This window comes from Lygodium microphyllum, chromosome 29, assembly GCF_053477565.2.
Source record: "Lygodium microphyllum isolate KBCC chromosome 29, Lygodium_microphyllum_v1.1.10, whole genome shotgun sequence".
In the NCBI taxonomy this organism is placed as follows: Eukaryota; Viridiplantae; Streptophyta; class Polypodiopsida; order Schizaeales; family Lygodiaceae; genus Lygodium; species Lygodium microphyllum.
This window is the reverse complement of record NC_141163.1, coordinates 67,669,530-67,689,264: the sequence shown is the minus strand read 5'-3', so window position 1 is coordinate 67,689,264 and position 19,735 is coordinate 67,669,530. Positions and strand designations below refer to the sequence as shown.

General features: G+C 41.7%; 1 protein-coding gene across 6 annotated transcripts; it reads right to left on the bottom strand.

Moving 5' to 3' along the window:
* Positions 1-1,216: 1,216 nt before the first annotated feature.
* On the bottom strand, positions 1,217-18,791 carry LOC148010737 (pentatricopeptide repeat-containing protein At1g06140, mitochondrial-like). 6 transcript variants are annotated; one of them, XM_087671931.1, is made up of 7 exons: positions 18,693-18,791; positions 18,523-18,598; positions 18,378-18,435; positions 17,805-18,189; positions 17,544-17,683; positions 3,133-4,265; positions 1,217-2,994 (listed from the first exon to the last, which is right to left on the bottom strand). In XM_087671931.1, exons 6-7 carry the CDS (start codon positions 4,214-4,216, stop codon positions 2,315-2,317), a joined length of 1,764 nt encoding a protein of 587 aa, XP_087528057.1. In that variant the 5' UTR covers positions 4,217-4,265; positions 17,544-17,683; positions 17,805-18,189; positions 18,378-18,435; positions 18,523-18,598; positions 18,693-18,791; the 3' UTR covers positions 1,217-2,314. The 6 variants fall into 6 exon arrangements, with proteins under 6 accessions (XP_087528057.1, XP_087528052.1, XP_087528053.1 ...); XM_087671926.1 differs by having other exon boundaries at positions 1,220-4,265; XM_087671927.1 differs by having other exon boundaries at positions 1,220-4,265; positions 17,805-18,176.
* Positions 18,792-19,735: the final 944 nt, after the last annotated feature.

The window sequence follows — 19,735 nt, the reverse complement described above, 5'->3', positions numbered from 1 at the left end:
AAACATGAAAATATCGTAAGAAGCAATTGTATTACAATTTCTAAAGTTTGATGTTTGAGAAAAGAGTCACCAAAGAATGGAAAAAACTTAAAATAGGGTTCTAGTTGTCAGAATTAATTTAGGGAATTTAGAAATTCAACTTTCCATGTAAGTCTTTCAACAAGACCTTAGAAATCAATAGCTTAACAAGGTCATCATAGGACTGAGATTCATTGACTAAGAAGCGTATAGACTTGTATCCATTGCCATACTACAAGCAACAATAGATCTAGCTAATAGTTTTGAAAACGAGAGAGAGAGAGAGAGAGAGAGAGAGAGAGAGAGAGAGAGAGAGAGAGAGAGAGAGAGAGAGAATTTAAGTTGTTGAAAGTCCAAGCAAAAAGCAAATCAAAAGTGGGCATATCTAGTTCATTGAGGTGCTAAGAATGATTTAAGAATTGAGGGTAAACAATATCTAATCTAAAAAAAGGATGAAATGGAAATGTGCTTTGATTGTGATAATAAAGGACATGTACATGTTATGACAAGAAATCCACTTGAATATTTCTACATGTTATCTCCATCTCCCTATGTGGCATCTGAGGGTGTGGTTTGAGTTGACTTATCATTGTGCCTTTATTGTTGAATAATACAAGATTCCTTATCAAGATACATGTGCCTTTTCCATCTTGCCCTATTGTGATCATAACACTTGATCTTCCATTAACAGCACAACATATGATATCCAAAGCTTCACTCTATGCTCGAAAAACTTGGTATTAGAGAAACTCAAGCACCTTGCAAAGCCATAACCTTGATAAGAGTGGGGAGGCTCATGGTAGCAAAGGAGGTCCGAAGGTATATGATGCTACATTGTTCAAAATCAAATGCTTGCCAAGGAAGCAAAGGTTTTGACAACCAACTAGCAAGACCTATAACTATGAAAGAAAACCATGGTAACAAGAAAATCTATGCAATGAGATTAAAGATAACTACAAGAAGACAACTTGCTACTCAAATCCAAGCAAAGGTCATCTAAGATATGAGAATACAAAGTTTAATAGCACCATTAGTAAGAAATTGAAGATAATGACAAAAGGACTAGAAGAGAGCATAGCATGGATGAGATCAACTATCAACTGCTCCTAGTGCTAGAGAGAGCCAAATTAGGCCAATTTTGCTGCGAGCTACTTCAAGTTTGGGTTTAATCTTAACTTTGTGTTGTTTTTTATTTTCCTCTACCTTAGCTTCAGCTTTTTTGTTATCAAGTATAGTCTCTAATGGGTAGTCACTTGAGTAATCATTTCCATGGAGTAGTAATATCCTATGTAGGTCTCTTTATTTGTTTGATTAGTAGGCAATTTTCTTTTGATTGCCTCTAGTCATCTTGAAGTGTCACCTTTCTTCTCCTTGGTTATCTTCTTGCTAGTTGTCCCATTTCCGTTATTTAGCTCATTCACTTTTTGTTTTTCACTTGCTAGAGGTAACATTTGGTCCTCTTCATTATATGTCTTCAAACTCAAAGGAGAACCCTAAGGAAACCTTAGGGCCATGCCCATTTGTAGCTCAACTTTTCAATCAACCAATTCAACCACAACCAACAAAGTTGAGCTACAACAAACTAGAAGAATAATTCAAGAATTGGATCCTTGGAATATGGTAATACATAGAAAAGGATAGAAGAAAAGGTGAGAAGAATGTGCTATGTGGAGCAATTGCTAGAACATAAGAAAATGTGAGAAAAAAAGATGACAAGAATAGGATGCATGTCGACAACAAGAAGATAGGTGTACAAATAACATACAAAAGGAGCAAAAGAATGATGAAGACAATAAACCAATGAAAAAAAGAAAGAAAAGAATTTGGAAGAAGACTGAATAGATAAAGGAAGAGGAGCCAACTCAGATGAGAAGGCATGGACAGAAAAAAGCCAAAAGAAAACACTAAGATAGACAAGATAGACTCAAAAGAAAGAAAAGAAGACACATTTAGGCAAGGAAGGCCAAGAAGAAAGGATAAGGAAAAGAAGTGAGGAATAAGAAGAATAAGGCAAAAGAAACCAAAGTACATATGAAGGTAGAAAAAGAGAATACCTAACTTAGTCTCATGGAATGGAACCTTACTGGACAATCTTATACACACTCAAATCATCCACATGTAACTATGCAACAGCCAAGAAAGACTTGGTCATGCCACTCCTGTACTATTTTTTGAGCAAATATTTTCTTGCATCTACAACAACCTAGTCCAGCACCTGGCCTCCCATAACCTCGATCATGTGAACTTCATCTTGTTTCAGCATTTCACAAAGTTTTACAGGAATAAGCTGCACAATTCATTCCTGAAAGCACAATTCAAAAGCCTGCCTTCCAAGCTCCACAATTCCCCATTTCTGGCATGCATTCAGAATACTGTGCCATACCACAGGATCAGCACGAAGTGGAGTGTTACCCATCATGGATACAGCCTTATCAACTTGCCCAGAATGGAAAAAAATATCAATCATGCAAGTGAGGTGCTCTGAAGTTGGCAACACATCATAGTCTTTACTCATGCTCTGAAAATACATCTGACCCTTCTCTACAAGACCAGCATAATTGCATGCATTGAGCACAGTAAGGAATGTAACTGAATCAGGCTTTATACCTTTGCTTATCATGTTATCAAAAGTATCAAAAACGTTTTCAGCCTTCCCCATCTGGGAATATGCTGTGATTAATGTATTCCATGTAACTGTATTTTGAATTGGAAGTTTGTCAAATACTTCTTGTGCTTTTGTCAAAGAGCCACATTTAGCATACATATCTACCAGTGCAGCACCGAGAAAAACATTATCCTCCAACAACCCTTTTATAACAATGTCAGCATGTATTTCATAGCCCTTGTCTATGGCTCCTATGCAGCCACAAGCTTTCAAGAAGCAAACATAGGCAAATGCGTCTGGAGAGACACCCTCAAGTTGCATCTGTCCAGAACAGTTCAGAGCTTCCTGGCCGTACCCACGGTGAGCATAGCCTGCAATTAATGCACTCCACATGACTATGTCTCGAATTGGAAACTTGTCAAAAACATGTGCTGCTTTTGCAAGAAAGCCACATTTTGCATACAGATCGACCAATGCAGCACCAATAAAACAGTTTGTTTGAAACAAACCTTTTGTAACAATCTCAGCATGTATATGCTGGCCCGTATGAGCAGCCTCTATGCTGCCACAAGCTTTCAAGACAGACACAAAGGTGACTCCATTCGGCGAGATGCCTTCTAATCGCATCTGGTAGAAACAAATCAGTGCGCATTCAGCATGTCCATGTTGCGCATATCCTGCAATTAGCGTGCTCCATGTGACCAGGTTCTGAAATGGAAGCTCATCAAACACTTCTTGTGCTTTTTCAAGCAAGCCGCATTTGGCATACATATCCACCAAAGCATTGCCAACAATAATGTTGCTGCATAATATTCCTTGTGAGACAACACGTACATGTATTTCTCGGCCCTTATCTATTGCTCCTATGCTGCCACAAGCTTTCAATGTGCCAACAAATGTTACTGCATCGGGAGAGACACTCTCGAGTTGCATACGTGCAAAACACTTCAGTGCCTCCTCAGCTTTTCCATAATGGGCATATCCTGCAAGGAGTGCACTCCACGACACCGGGTCTTGAATCAGAAGCTGGTCAAACACTTCCTGTGCTCTTGAAAGGGAGCCACACTTCACATACATGTTGATCAGAGAGCTGCCAATGAAGACATCCTTTTCCAGCAAACCCTTGCTGAGAATCTCAGCATGGATATCCCTGCCTGTCTGCATATCCTGATGCTGAGAGCAAGCCCTCAATAAGGCCACATAAGAACGGCTCTGATTGTCACCGCATTCTAACGTGTTTTTCTCCTCTTCTGAACAAATTTTATCTGTTTTCCCTGGTTGCTTCCCTGTGTAACATCCATGGCCGATCTCTCTGTTCCTCCTGCCGATGGCCAAGATGGCATCATTGTTCTCATAAAATTTGTCTGTTTCCCCTGGTTGCTTCCCTGTGTGACATCCATGGCCCGTCTCTGTGCTCCTCCTTCCAATGGCTGAAATGCAATCATTGGTTTCATGAAATTCATCTGTTTTTGCCAGTTGCTTTCCTGTGTGGCTTTCATGGCCTGTTTCTCTGTTCCTCCTTCCGATGGCTGAGATGGCATCGTGGTTCACATAGCTTGCCCGACGTTGCAGCAGCCTAGCTCCGATAGACATTCCATGAGTCTGTTAATGATATGCACACATATATGTGTACACATACAACCTGCAGATGCAGTTTATATGGCATGTATCAATGGAGCCCAGTTAGAAACTTAGACGTGAAAATGAATTGCAAAAAGTTCAAAAAGACCTTCAAAATTTAATGGAGGTTTAAAATATGGAACTTTAATTTTTTTTAAATGGAAAATACTTACAATTTGATTAAAGAATCCCTTGAATATGTTAAACTAAATGTTTTTATAACTGCTACAAAAAATGTTTTTAGTGAACATTGCTCATGAGCATTCTATTTTGATCTAGCATGTAGGTGAGGGCCTCACCACGCCTAAGTTCATATACTAATTCATCAAAACATTTTCGGCACCAATAGCACATAGGTCGATTGGTAAAACAGTGGTGTGAGTTTAATGAGTTTGAGTTTACATCCAGAGGGTTGGTCAAGTTGGCTTATCTGTATGGGGTGCTTTGTGGTACCTTTAATCTAATGAAAATACAAAAAGAGAAAAACATTTTTGGGAGTCTACAAAAACTCTTTATCCCTTTGCTGTCACAAAATGCCTAAAACGCCCTGGACACATATTCCCCACCATTGTCAGAGCAAAGACACTTAAGTGTCTTATCAGTCTGATTTTCAGCCAATGCCAAGAATTTTTTAAACTTGTCAAGCACTTCGTCCTTGCTATGAATAGGGTAAACCCATACCTTCCATGTAGCATCATCGACAAAAGTGACAAAGTATTTCTTTTCCCCTAAAGATAACCCTGGCATCTGACATACATCGGAATCTACTAACTCTAGAGGAGAAGATTTCAGTGAAAGAGACTTTTTATGAGATATCTGTGCATGTTTACCATAAACACAATGATCACAATGCTCAAAATCAATATAACGAAGACAAGGCAAGTAACCTAAACGAGAAAGCACTTTCATTCCAGTTTGACCCATGTGTTCCAACCGGCCATGCCACAAAGAAACACTTGGCTGCTCGGTCACTGCAGCAACCTGATCACGCACACTAGATACATGGAGATGATACAAGGTATCACTTTTACAACCTCGGGTAATCGCTCTAGATCCCTTGCAGATCTTCCATTTCCCATCACCAAAGGTGGTATGAAATCCATCGTCATCTAGCTGCCCTGTGCTAATCAAGTTCTTCTTGAGATGAGGTATATGCCGTACATGCTAAAGTGTGAAACAACACCATGTCGACGCCCTGTTTAGTTAGAACACCACTCACGATGAGGGGTGACATGAAAGGAAGCACCTAAATCTAGAATCCAAGTATGCATGTCATCATCCGTATCTGCAAGTAAAACATGTGTACTAAAGTGTGAAGATACAAAGAGTACATCATTCCCACTGTCACTGTCATGAGCGACTACATTCACCTCTTCAATTTTGACACTGTTCTTCTTAGGTTGACTCTCTTTCTTCTCTTCCTTGCTATCATCTGTCTTCTTGCCCTTTCCTTTCTCTTTCTTCCATTTGTAGCAATCACGTTTAAAGTGACCCTTCTTGCCACAATGATGGCATTCAACATCCTTACCACGTGATTTACTGCGTCCCTTGCTATCAGATTTGCTTTTCTGTCGCGATCTGCCCCTAGTATGCAAAGCACTGGAAGACTTATTGGATGCATTGTTTTACCAATTCATTTCTTCCATGAGTAGAGCACTCTCTACATCAGCATACAAAAGAATTACATTAGAATTGCTCATAGCAGTCTTGAATGTATCCCAACTCTCTTCTAGAGTGCAAAGCAAGAAAGTAGCCTTAAATTCCTCATCAATCGTAAACTTCAAGGCAACCAGTTAGCTGAAAATGGAGTTAACTCACTCAAGTGAGTAGACATTGCTGTATCTTCTTTCATATGCAAATCCATAAGCTTTTTCAACCAATAAACTTTGCTTGCGGCACTTTTCTGTGCATACAGTTCTTCCAGTCGAGTCCAAATAGCATAGGTAAAATCAAAACCTTCAATGTTAAACAACAAGGCATCAGAAATCGATAGCTCGATGGTTGAGCGTGCAAGCTCATCTAACTCATTCCAATCTTCTATTGAGCTAAAATATGCATTACTTGCTGATTAGCCTCTTAAACAGCCCCAAAACACACTAAAAATGCTCTTTTAGAGTAAAACCCTAAAACGGGGAGCGGTTCGAGAGAGTTCAGTGGAAACCCTAAAACGGGGAGCGGTTCAAGAGAGTTTAGTGAAAACCCTAATTTTTGGGACGCCCTTCCACATCTATAAATAGACAAGCTGCCCCCATTTAACCATTATTCCGTCTATGCATGTTTCTCACTCCATGTGCAAATTTCAGCCATTAGCCTCTTCCCACATGGTTGTCCAACCCTCAAGACTGCTGCCACTCCATCTATGTTTGCTCCTGCTCCTGGCACCTTCATCCATGCTTACGTCAGCTGCTGGCGACATCATCATCTGCTGCAATTTGATCATTCAGTCATCGCCAACCACATCAGACACTCTTTCAACCTGCTGTTTACAACAGATTGTGCACAGTTTCAAGCCTCTAATCAACAGTACACTGCTGCGTTTACCAGTTTCCAATCTCCAAACTGCTGAGTTTTGGTGACCAGCCTGCTGCCATTCACTATTCAGCACTCCTACACTCTAACTGATAGTCACGAACTTAGGATCCGTCTCCGGTGGACGTCACACTCCGACATTGCTCTGCCCTTGAGCACACTGTACACACTTACATTTATTTACAGCATTCATTCACTTCAGAGTTGTGTTCTCTCTCTCCCTTCTTTTGTTTGTGTTTGAGTTTTGAATTTTGCGTTAAGGGTTTGAGTTTTGCCCTTTGTGTCAGTGTCTGTCTCTTTGTGTTTCTGTCGTGGTCGTACACTCTGTGTGTCCTCAGTGCAAATCCTAGCAATTTTCTTCACAATAATGTAGCTGATTATGTCATGTTTACAGATTGTGGTGAACCGTCTTGCTTCTAGGAAGCAATGGACAGACAGGACAACAAGAAATGGTATAAAGCCATGTTGTCAGAGATGGAATCTCTTGAGAAAAATGGCACTTGGGACTTGGTGCAGTTGCCTAAAGGACAGAAAACCCTTCCATCCAAATGGGTTTACCAGATTAAGGTCACTTCTGGTTCCTCGCCAAAGTACAAAGCAAGATTGGTTGCGAAGGGGTACAAGCAAGAACATGGAGTTGACTTTGATGAGATCTTCTCTCCTATAGTCAAGATGACTACATTGAGAACCATTTTGGGCTTGGTTGCAGCTGAAGATATGGAGCTCATACAGATGGATGTAAAGACTGTATTTTTACATGGTGATCTGCATGAAGACATATATGCAGCAGCCTCAAGGGTTTGTGGCAAAAGGGAAAGAGAAGATGGTATGTAAACTCAAAAGGAGTTTGTATGAGCCGAAACAAGCACCAAGAGAATGGTATCATAAGTTTGATACATTTATGCAGTCTCAAGGTTTTCATAGAAGTCAAGTGGATCACTGCTTGTACACCAAGAAGGCAGCAGATGGCAGCCTGATTATCTTGGTTCTGTATGTTGATGGCATGCTGATTGCTGGCAAGGATACTCATGTCTTGGACTCACTGAAGCAAAGTCTTCATGGCAGCTTTGATATGAAGGATTTTGGTGATGCAAATCACATTCTTGGCATGTGAATACTCAAAGATAGGTCAAAAGGATTACTCTATCTAGCTCAACTCCTGTTGTGGCCCTTCAAACAACAAATTCTGCTTTCACTTTCTCCCTGCACTTCAGCAATGGTGGAGGGAATGTCAGCATGGTTGGCAATAAGGTATTCACAACAAAATGGTAGTCTAACAGATTGTTGAGAAACCCTTCACCTTCACCTTTCACCCGTAGTTTGCGTTTCTGCGTTTTGCATTTAGGGTTTATGTTTAGGGTTTGCAGCCCCAAAAAGGGGTGCCATCCTAGACTGACCATGCCTATTTATAGGCCACTCTCTCATTCATTCCTTACAGCTGATTCATTCAGTCCATCACCTCTTCTCTTTAGCCTCTCCACTACCCTCACACCCCTTCAAGAGGACATTGCGGTTCGTGGTTTGTGGCTGTCTTCATCATCTTCCTTGTGCTACGGCACCCTCGTTCCCTTGTATCACATTCATTCCATGATTTAGATCATCATCATTCCATTCATCAAAGTTTCTTCTCTCTTCTCTTCTCTTCTTCATATTTGCCAAGTTCACTCCGTGTTCCTCCCCGCAAACCCTATTGTCTCGCTGGTACGCCATCTTTTGACATGGTATCAAAGCCAGTTCAACTCAAACAATGGCAAAGATCCTCCACTCCAGTGAAAGCAAAGACCGGTGGCGGGTTCGGCATCCACTTTTCTTCTTTTTCCGTTGCATCAAAATCTCGTTTTTGCAGGTTTCAGGTGTTTTCAGCTTGTTGCCCACACCCCTTTCGCGGAGGACATCACAGTCTCAGCTGTCCCTTGCTATCATCTACAGTCTGGCGCCCTTTTCAAGCCTTCCACCCTCAGTTTGCAGCTGTTTACAACAGAACGACTGTTGCTAATCACTCTCCATTCAGAAAACAATCTCGTTTTTGCAGATTTCAAGTATTTCAGCTTGCTGCCCACATCCCAAACACGGAGGACATCGCGGTTCAAGCTGGCCATTGCTGTCTATAACAATCTGGCGCCTGTTTCCAGCCTATCACACACTGTTCGGAGCTGATTTCAACATATTGATTGCTGCTGCTGTTTTTTCTTGCGTCTTTAGTCTTTCTCTCACCTATTGCCTACGTTTTTAGTCTTTCTCTCTCCTTCAAGCTGTCCTGGCCACCTACTACCTGCGTTTTTAGTCTTTGTCTCTCCTCACCTGCATTTTCTACTAGTTGCAACCTCTTACTGCTGGTCGCATCCTCCCCCCACTAGCAGCTCACATCCAACTCATCCATTGCCCTCCCACCCCTTGAGGCGGACATTGCAGTTCGTGCTTCACACTGCCCTCACACCCCTTGAGGCGGACATTGCGGTTCGTGGTTCAACAAGGCACACCGGTATCCATGGCTTCTTTACCAACAAATGACCAAACTACTGGGTGCTCCTACTGTGGCATCACCAGACACACCACCGATGCTTGTCGACTTCAACCTTTGCTCCCCACCCCGCTGGAGTATATGCGTCTTCCACCATACACTCCTTGTGCCACCTCTCCTTTCTGGGCCACAGAGATCGTTTTGCGGCTATCAGAGTACTATGCTCAAGGCAATAAGACACATCCGATGTGCACTAAGTCCTTTCGAGCACATGGAGGATCAATTGGCACTACGACCTCCTGGAGATTGTCACAATGCCAGCGGCAGTCTTCTTCCACTTATTTTCCGGTACAATGGCTTCCATGACCTACGGCTCTCCGTCCGCTCCACCGAGAGACAGTGATTGTTTGATATCATCTCCTCATCAGTCTGCTCCTTCGAGAGACAATGGCTACTCAACTCCTTTCTCTTCTTTGACAATCTAGTCTGCTCCACTGAGAGACAACGATTATTGCCCACCTCTTGCTCATTCTAAGCCTCACCCTTTCCCACCCTAGACTACTCAGGTTTGAGAGGCTACCTCTAGGAGCTCTTCAGCACCCCAGATACCTTCTTCAGCACGACCGGCGGCACTTCCTTTGTCATCAGACATTTCGGAGTCCATGATCCATGAGTTTTTGGAATCCCTATCTGCTTCAGAGGGGGATTTTGAGGGGGATGTTATTTCTTTGCCCTCAGAGGGAGCATCTACTTCTTCGACTTCAGCAAGGGCCCCTCCACCTCCCACCTTAGAGAGGGAACCTACTCCACATGAAGTTCTTCACCCATCCTCTTTTTTCTTGGGGTGGCTGCCTTCGACCAATCATCTCTTCTACTGATACCCAAGATCTTCAGGTATCACCTAGATCGAGACCTTGGAGGTTCAACCGCGACTTGGTAACGAGGCCTTCGTATTCCTTCCAACATGGATACACTGAGCTAGTAGCTTCTCTCCCAAGGTTGAGTTTTGGATTCTCCAGTTCACTCGGTCTACTGTTCTTTACTGCAGGCTCCCTTTCCGATGGAAATCTTGGATCTTAGGATTCTCTAAATCTTCTTGCCTTGGTCACTTGGTCAGCATGGAGCCACCTCTCGAGATCAAGTACAAGCATATCCTTATGGTTCTCGACACCACACAAAGTCCGACATTCCTCCTATACATTGCATGTTTTCATCATCTATATACTAGGGCGCTTGGGCAAGTGAACAATTTCCCCATGAGAGACACTGTCCAAGTGGCATCTACTGCATAAGCATTGCATCTCCACCTCACTCTTCTCTTGTTCCCTTTTTTGGGCCTAAGAGGGGGTGTTGAGAAACCCTTCACTCTTCACTCGTAGTTTGCGTTTTTGGGTTTCTACGTTTTGCATTTAGGGTTTGCAGCTGTAACCAGCCTTCCTTCTTGGAATGGGTGGTGATAACCTGATTTAAGAGTTAATTACAGCAATAAATAAATGCACATAAAATAAAATACACACTTTACCATAACATTCTTGGACAATAGACACCCTGTTGGCCCCAAAGTTAGTGCCCCTTGCGGTATTTCTTTAGCTTTCATTCAATTGGAAGGAGTACAACTCGAGATTCTTCAATCTCCTCCTGCTAACCAATTGCTCTTGCTGTCATAAATGACCAACAAGCCTTTTGGGTCATTTGCCCCTTGATTCACCCAGGACTTCTTCTCCAATTTGACCCTTGGCTGGCCAAATGCTGCCTCAAATCAATTTGGGATGGACTGGCTCCTGAAATCCCTTGATAATCTTCAATTATCAGCTGCTGATTTCAGTCCCTTGAGCCTTTAATCTCTGGCATGGATCCCAAGGTGGCTGCTAAACCCTAATTTCTGCTGTAAATTAGGGTTTACTGCAGAAATTACAGATCAGCCCACCAAAAATGACTGAAATCTCCTCCAAATGGCTGAGAATTGTTGAGAATGGCTGAGCATAGGCCGAAGGAGATGAGAGAATACTGTAGAGAGAAAATTCTGAGATTTGTCGCGAAGAACTGATCAAAATCAGTTGCTGCCCTGCTGTACCAGCCCCAAACAGATACACCAACAACAATAGGAGCATCAGAGACTCTGATCTTTAGGAGAAAGTGCATCAGCAGCAATTGTCAGCTTCCCAAGGTCAAGAATATGCAATCTCCATCACCAAAATGGTCTCCAATGGCTGGAAATTGGCCCCAAAAGCTGGCAGCAATAGTCCAACACCTCTTTTCAACAGCTCCAAAATGAAAAAAACGAGATTTCCCTCTCCCTTCAGCCCTATTTAGCCTTTCCCCCACTTGCATGGGAAATTTTTGCCAAGTGGCAGCTTTCTTAATCCATTTTCAGCAATTTCCAACCATTTAATTAATTTTCAGAATTAATTAATACTGAAAATTAATTCAGCTCTTAATCCATGCCCAAAAAATTGACCTTGCCCATCCAAAAATTAATTGGATAGGCCATTTGCAACCCAAAGTGGTCCCATGCATTAATTGACCCTTGGACAAGCATTAATCCATTAATTAATGCCTAGTTCCTAGTGTCACCACTGACACTTAATGGCCAATTAATGGTCCTAGGGACAAACTAACACCAAAATTCACCTAGAATCTAACAAGTGTAACTTGTTACAACTTTTGCCTTTAACGCCCATCTTTTTCACAGGGTCCTTTGTCACAACTCTATAGAAACAAAATTTGTATCCTTTTTCATTAATTTGTCTATATAATGATTTATTAAATTTATTTCCTTTGCACTAATTAGATATAAAGAAAAGTGCATTGGAGTTGGCCACTGATGAGTGGTCACAGGTTATGGTGGACCCATGCAGTGGGTTAGAGAAAAGATAGTTCACACTTCCACCTATATGGCCCGATTGGGCGCCCATGACCAGAACTCACGCATATCAGGGTTAGACTCGCACACAGAAAGGATTGATGCCTTGAAGTGTGGGCTAGATCCACCAGAACAAACAGTTACAATCAACAAGATGGCATGATCATGAAATGCTCGTATAATGTACATGTGTGGGCTGAAAGCTTGAAATGCACATTTCTTTGCATAGAAAAGTCACATGAAGATTCTGATACCGTTTTTGCGATGTACACGGAAAAAGCTTTCATATGACACCCATATTGGGGGGGTCCCTAAATTTTAGGAGCCTCGAATTAGCCTAAAAATGCTAGTCCTAAAAAATAGGAATGTCATTCTAAAAATAGTAAGTCCTGTACTTTGACTGTGCTTACTAAATTTGGTTATTTCTATTCTTGACAGTATTCAACCCAAAAAGGAAGGCCATAGAGAAGAGACAAGTGTCAAGACACTTGTCACACAAGTTTCCAAGTGTCCCACCGCTTGTCACATCTCATGACATGTGGCTGAACACTTGTCTTGTGCTACTCCACTTTCCCCTTTTGTACTAGCTCTTCCCTCTCCTATAAATAAGAGCTCGTTTTTCTTCATTCAACATCATTTTTCTTTGCTGTAAACTCATGTGCAGCACCCACAGATAGCCAGAAACTGGCCCCATCCATCCCCATCATCATCCCCCACTTCTCCATTATCAAATTCCTCCATATTCCCTCTTCTATCACTGCTGTTTTTGTTAGCCTGCTCTTATTCAGTCTCAGTCTGTCATCTCCTGGTTGTGAGCTCCTGTCAGAGTCTGACAGGAGACAGAGGAGCTCTGTCAGTGTGTTTTTAGGATGCTTTAGTCAGCATGCAGCATTGGGCATTTTACAGCCCAGATCTGGGCTGTTTTTGGGGTGACTGCCCATTATTTTGGGCAGTCGGACCAGTTCTGGTCAGTCGGACCAGATCTGGCCATAGTCGGCCAAATCTGGCCAGGTCGGCCAGTTTAGCTGGTCGGCCAGTTTTCTGGCTTGGGGCTATTTATAGCTGCCCCCCCAATCAGTCCAGCATTCATGTTCTGCAGGTACAGCACTGCTCCCTCCGTCTCCGTCTCCGGCATTGGTACTGCCTCTGCTTCCAGTCTGTCCTGGTTCCCTCACTGACGCTCCGGGCTGCGTGCAGGGACAGTTCTGTCCATTCCAGTGTATTCAGCATTCATCTCAGTCAGTGCAGACTTTCTTCCTTCATTCTCTGCTTCCTCTCTCCTCTCCTCTGTGTTCGTGTTCTTCTTTCGTTGCGCACTCTCACAGTTTTACAGGACAGCAAGCCTGTAAATTCATTACAGCACCTCCTTCTCGAGCTCTTTCTTCCATTTTAGCAACAAGAAGCAAGCCCTATCCATATACTGCTGATCAACAATGGAGAAAGGCTGATTTCCCCTCTTTCTTCTCTCATACTATAAAGAAATCAGTTCTTATCATTGCATAATAGATAATGCATGTGTGTTTGTACATCTTTGCATGATCTTGTGAGAGTGAGAATTACTTCTCCTCACTCTCAAGTTGATTGTAACTAAGCTCTTCCCTAAGGGACTTGGGTTGAGCAAAAATACATTCCTTCGGGGGGGGGGAGGGGGTTTTGCCCATCTTCAACCCTCAATCTTGTCTCCATTACTTTTACATTTTCATGGCTGTAATTTTGTGAGTAATTTTCATTTTTAGCTTTAAGTGTTCATTCTCTTTTATATTAAATCTCGAAAACAAGCGAATACCATAATCGTTGAGCATACTACATTGTTCGGGGCGTTTACATCCTTCGGCCTTCAACTATGAAAAAGTAGCTTGCACCCCACATGTGCAACACGTGCATCTTTTAATTGCACATTTGATTAATCCTTTAATCAAATGTCAATTAAACATAAGCAAAGCATCAAATTTTCACGTCCTCGTGACAGCAACCCCAAAAAGGGGTGCCATCCTAGACTGACTATGCCTATTTATAGGCCACTCTCTCATTCATTCCTTACGGCTGATTTATTCAGTCCGTCACCTCTTCTCTTTAGCCTCTCTACTACCCTCACACCCCTTCAGGAGGACATTGCGATTCGTGGTTCGTGGTTGTCTTCACCATCTTCCTTGTGTCACGGCACCCTTGTTCCCTTGTATCACATTCACTCCATGATTCAGATCTTCATCATTCCATTCATCAGAGTTTCTTCTCACTTCTCTTCTATTCTCCATGTTTGCCGAGTTCACTCCGTGTTCCTCCCCGCAAACCCTACTATCTCGTTGGTACGTCATCTTTTGACATAGATATGCAGTTCAAAAGGCCTTGTGGCCACCACCCATTGCGAGCATAACAAAGCTAGACTTATACATAAAATTGCCTACTCTTTGATCAGAGTCTCTATGAAGCCTTTCATCCATCACATCAAGAAACTTTCTTGATTGAGATAAGGTCCAAGCCCAGGATATAAGGCTAGCCCTCTCAAACTCCTTCATAGGTGACATTGTCACCTGAATAGGGCGTCTACATGACAAAATAACTAGCACAAGAACTCAAAACTGGAGATGTCACTTCTCTTTGAAAGTACTCCATTCCCAACATACTGAGGAGCAACATAGCACACAATTCCTTGCATGCTAGTTGTGCCACTTGCATCCCTGCTAACCAACTCACCATTTTTGCTCAGAACTCCACTCCATTGGCATGCTTCACTCTTCTATGGACAGCAAAATCATGCTATGGTAACAGATCACAAGAAGTCTGGGATGCAAAATCATGCTTCAATCTTGTATGGTCAGTTAAGGAAGAACGTAACTCTGAATTTCAGTTTCAGCTTTTCATGGCAGGCCTACACGTACACAACTCTTTGACAGTTGTAATGACTATGAAAACAAAATCACAAACATATTTCATCAAACATTTCTATCGTTTTTGGAAACACAGAACCGGAATAAAATTGGATGCATACGCAAAGCATCAATTAAATGATGGGATGCCCCTTACGGAAGAAATCTTGGCAATAAGTATTCTAGTACGAATGGTGATGGAAGAAGCCTTTCAAAATATTGCTTTCAAAATAACAAATGGATGAAAAGGCATGCCATGATGCATACTAAAATTTGGGTAGAACAACCCTAGTACTAACATCAGAATTCATATGCAGGAGATACAGAGTCGCGAAGGTCGATTTCTAGCTAGGACTACATGCTGTAATGAATGGTTGCAGGTTGCGCAGAAAATTTTAGGGGCTGAAATCTTCAGAATTTGGTCCAGGTGTCTCTAGATACGTTGTAGATCACAAGCGGGGCTACATTTTTTGCTTTTTAAAGCTTGGCGATCTGAATTATGGTTCAAAAGATACGATCAGTTTTTTGCAGGGTGGTCCTATAGGGCAGTTTTTTGGACAAGATCTGACTGAATATAATGGATGCAAAGTATTGCATGTCGCATATGCTTTGATAGAGACATTTGACACTAACATGAGGTCCTGTAGCCCCCTCTTGCCAACCTATCACAAAAGTGGCTTCTATAGAAGAATCCGCAACAAAGGCGGCTAGCTCGATGTAGACAATACAAGCCCCAAGACTAGGAAGACCATGAATTGAGAGAAAGAGAAGCCCAAGTCAATAATATGTAAGGCCTAAAAAACAAAGCTCAATGAATGGTCAAACAATAGAGGCAAGGTACCAATATCACTAATAGGCACCAAAGAAACGTCACCAACAGTGGCAATACCCTCAGATGAATAGAGAATCTATAGTAAATCACCTTGCAGAATCATAGGACTCTTTTTTTAAAACGCTCAATCATTGAGCCCATAAACACTACTAATCTAAGTACCCAGCAATAACAAAAAAACAGATCCACATTAACTACAATGGTTGGATCTAGAAACTAGGCAAACAACTAGCCAGGATAGTTAAATTACTCTAGAGAAAAGAATCCAAGTAGAATGCATATTCCAAATCCAAACGTTTCAATATTTTGATTTCATCTACTTCAACTCTATCTGCCGATCGACCTTGAGAAAAACCCTTCAGAGCAAATTTCTTGTGCTATGTAAAACAATTGCATTTTGATCTAACAAGAAGTCATCGCCTCTGGCCAAGGTTGACTTGAACATATCATGGAGGAAGTACCAAAAGAGCAAACAAAAAAGTAAAAAGAGCAAAAAGAAGAGCGGAAAGGACAAAGAGAAAAACATGAAGACCAAAACAAAGACCAAAAAGAGCAAAACAAAACGTAAGCCAAACTCAACACAAAAGGGACTAGACATCAGACTTATCTCCCAACCGTAGAGCCAACCAAGCTCACACCCAAGCCTAGGAGCTAGCAACACTCCAAGCCATAACCACATCCCAAGGGTTGGCATCCCATACCATCAACCCACACCATGCCAATGTACAAATGCATTGGCCAAGAGTCCAAGAGGATGATCACACAATGGATGTGCACAATAGGGCCTTGAGTCCTATAAATAAGACTTGGTTGCCATAACCCCGAAGTGCCCTTAGTACATTCACATGGCTACTGTGACCAATGCTACTAGCACCCATGCAGATATCCAAGGACATAACAGAATGGATATAAGGGTGGCAAGAAGAGTGCCACTACCAATGAAGTCCACCAAAGAAGAATGCCAACCTAGGAGTAAGATGCCCTCTCTAGATGAAAATTTGATCGAAAGAGAGATCACCATAGACTAAGGGGAGTACAGAGGCCTCGAACAGATTACCTAAGGGATGTCCCATCAAGAATGGGTGAGCCAAGCCTATGAACCAATTGGGAGACAATAGCAAGGATATTAAAGGCATCATGACCTACCAAAAAAGAGCAACCAAAGGCCATGGGATAAGCATGCAAGCAATAGGGGATGGTAGCTTGATAACAAAGAAAAGAGATCACCACATGAAAGAAAGGACATTAATCCCTAAAGGACCTCCTCATGATCCTCAAAATCCCCCTTTGAAACAACAAGGGCCAAAGAATCCATAACCACATCTTTGAGATAGCTTACAAATATGGATTGAAGACCGAAATGCTATTAGCAAGGTTGAATATCACCAACAATTATCTTTTACCATGGGCTTGTTTTGGGTGTGAGTATTACTTAATTCAGTTTCATGCTTTTGCTACTTTCATTGATTTGGAGTTGTACTAGGAATACAAGCATTTGCAATCTCAATCTTTTCCATGGGCTTCTTTTGGGTGCGGGCATTAGTGATGCGGGAAACACATGAGCATAGAATGAGTTTTCCACTAGCTATAGCATTTTTATAGATCCAAGCTTGCTATACTAATCATCAACTTCATTCTTAGCATCCAAAGCTCTATGTACTCCAAGACAAAAGCCTCACAAACCCCATGTGTTTGCAACCCTTATATGTACTTAACTATGGCTTACGATGAAATGTCAAAATGTGTACCTTCTAGCATGTCATGATGCTCTTCATCTTTAAGCTGTACTACAGCATCCTGCATAGCATCTTCATGTTTTTTTCTTTATAGCTAAAAATCTTTCCAAGTTGCGCAGCTCCCTGCGTATTCTTGTTGATTCTTTCCCAGCCTATCACACATATACCAACCAGAGTGTTTAAGCAAAGTACAATGAAATCATGTGTAGTCATATGTGTATAGTGAAACTTGCAAGGTGCATGTCTGGCCTTGAACACAAAACATCAACATACATTGTGTAGCTCACTACGAACTGATTCAAGTTCTGCATCCAGTTGCTCCTCTCTTTTGATGTAGTGTCTGGATGATGTGTCTCCTTCTTAAGCAAAGAAGAACTCTATTGAGAAAAGAAAAGCTTGTAAATTCCAACAAACTACCTTACCAAACACTATACCAGTACGTGTTGGCATGAGAAAGCATAACCACGCACAAAGTTTAATTGTAGCTTAAAAAATGGGAAAGCAGAGTGATAACAAGCCTGCAATTCAGTTGCACGCCTTTTTTAATACTGGAGGATTCAACTGGAGATGTGAAGCAATTAGTTTGACAATATTCCTCCCACCAATTCAAGTACTTTCCCAACTTTTCTTGAAGAGTATTGAACACTGCATCAAAGCCCTTTAAGATAGCACAAATAAGTATCAAGAAAGACATGCACAAGGAATAGAAAGAGGCTCAACAGTGTCTGCAACTATTGATGCACCACACAGAGTTGCATCTGATAAGAACGCAAAGAAACTTGTAGAAATTGACACAATCTCCATCAAAGGTAGAGCATATCATGCCAAAGTGAAGGTCATACTGACCCTGGTAGTGGCCTTCATCGTATCTTCGCTAGGATTGCCAAGTAAGAGTGGCACATTTCTGCATTCGCACAGTGCCTTGTCAGACATCTCATGATTTGCATGTGCAATCAAGAACTTCATGTATGCAAGTAAAGACATTCATTACATAAATGCGGCAATAGAGAGCTTCTGCGGACCTACTCTTCAAGGGTGTCAAAGGAGTCCTCGAAAATGTCATAGGCCTGCAGAACAAATAAACGATTCTGAGAATTCTTCTGTTTCTTTTCGTTAAAGCGGACTCTCTATCTCTCACAGAAGGAAGAGGATGGAGGTTACCACATTGTAGATGTGATCGAAAAATAGCTCCGCGTCAAAATGATTCGACCGATCCCCAGAAGCTATGGCGATCCATGGCAGCGCAGAAGTGCTCACACTGGAAAGCGCGAATTTTAAACAATAACTTAATAACTTCTTAAGTCTTAAGTCTCGGTGAAAGGATTTCATGATTAAAAGTGTAAACGTGTAATTGAACGGAGCTTTGCAAATCTTTCGAGGTATTGTTATTAAAAATTGGATTACTTTTTTTTTTTAAATGATAGAGAGATTATTTATTATTTATTTACAGCTCTATGGGATAAACTTAAGAAAATGCTTGGAGCATTCTTGTGGAATTACGGTCCAGAGAGGTGCGCATTTGGGGTAGGAACGATTAAGATCGAATCCTCCCGAACAATCTTCAAGATACTATTGCATATAGAATCCCCTAAGGTATGGGAACCTGTTGCATTAATAATGCCAAGATTCCGTGGGATAGGAGGTACCAATGGATGGAGGGAGATAGTAATTTTGGAACATTGGAGGGAGGTAATCTAATCAGAGGGATATAAGTTCCAAAGGAGGCTATATCGATGGATGGAAATGGAGGAGATAGTAAACAAATCAAGCTAAATGATAAAGGAAAACTGATTAGCCTGTGATCATTGGTTGGACATGGCAACTTATGGAGTTGTTGGGTTATCCATAAAGGCAAATCCGCTAGCAAGTTTAAGAAAATGGAGGAATAAGCTTCCCTCTCACTAGTGTGCATATGGAAAGTTAAGAGTTGTTAATACATGGTCAAAGAAGCTCCCAACTGTAATATTTCCGTAATGAAATATTAAGTGACCCTAGACCCTGCACATCACGTGCAAAAAGTGGTTCAAAATAATCTCCCGCATCGATAAATGTTGGTGGCTAAGTGCTCCCTCCGTGCGCATTAATAAATTCCAGCTCCGTGTCGTGTATGGAAGACCGTGGCTTGAAACCGCAAGCCCACTCGGGAACACCCTTCACGGGAAAAGCAAAAGGATAATGGTTAAATTTTGTGCAAAATTTTTTAT

Excerpts from the sequence above, each read along its gene's own strand:
- LOC148010737 (XM_087671926.1), bottom strand. The coding sequence starts at position 4,216 with ATGTCTATCGGAGCTAGGCTGCTGCAACGTCGGGCAAGCTATGTGAAC.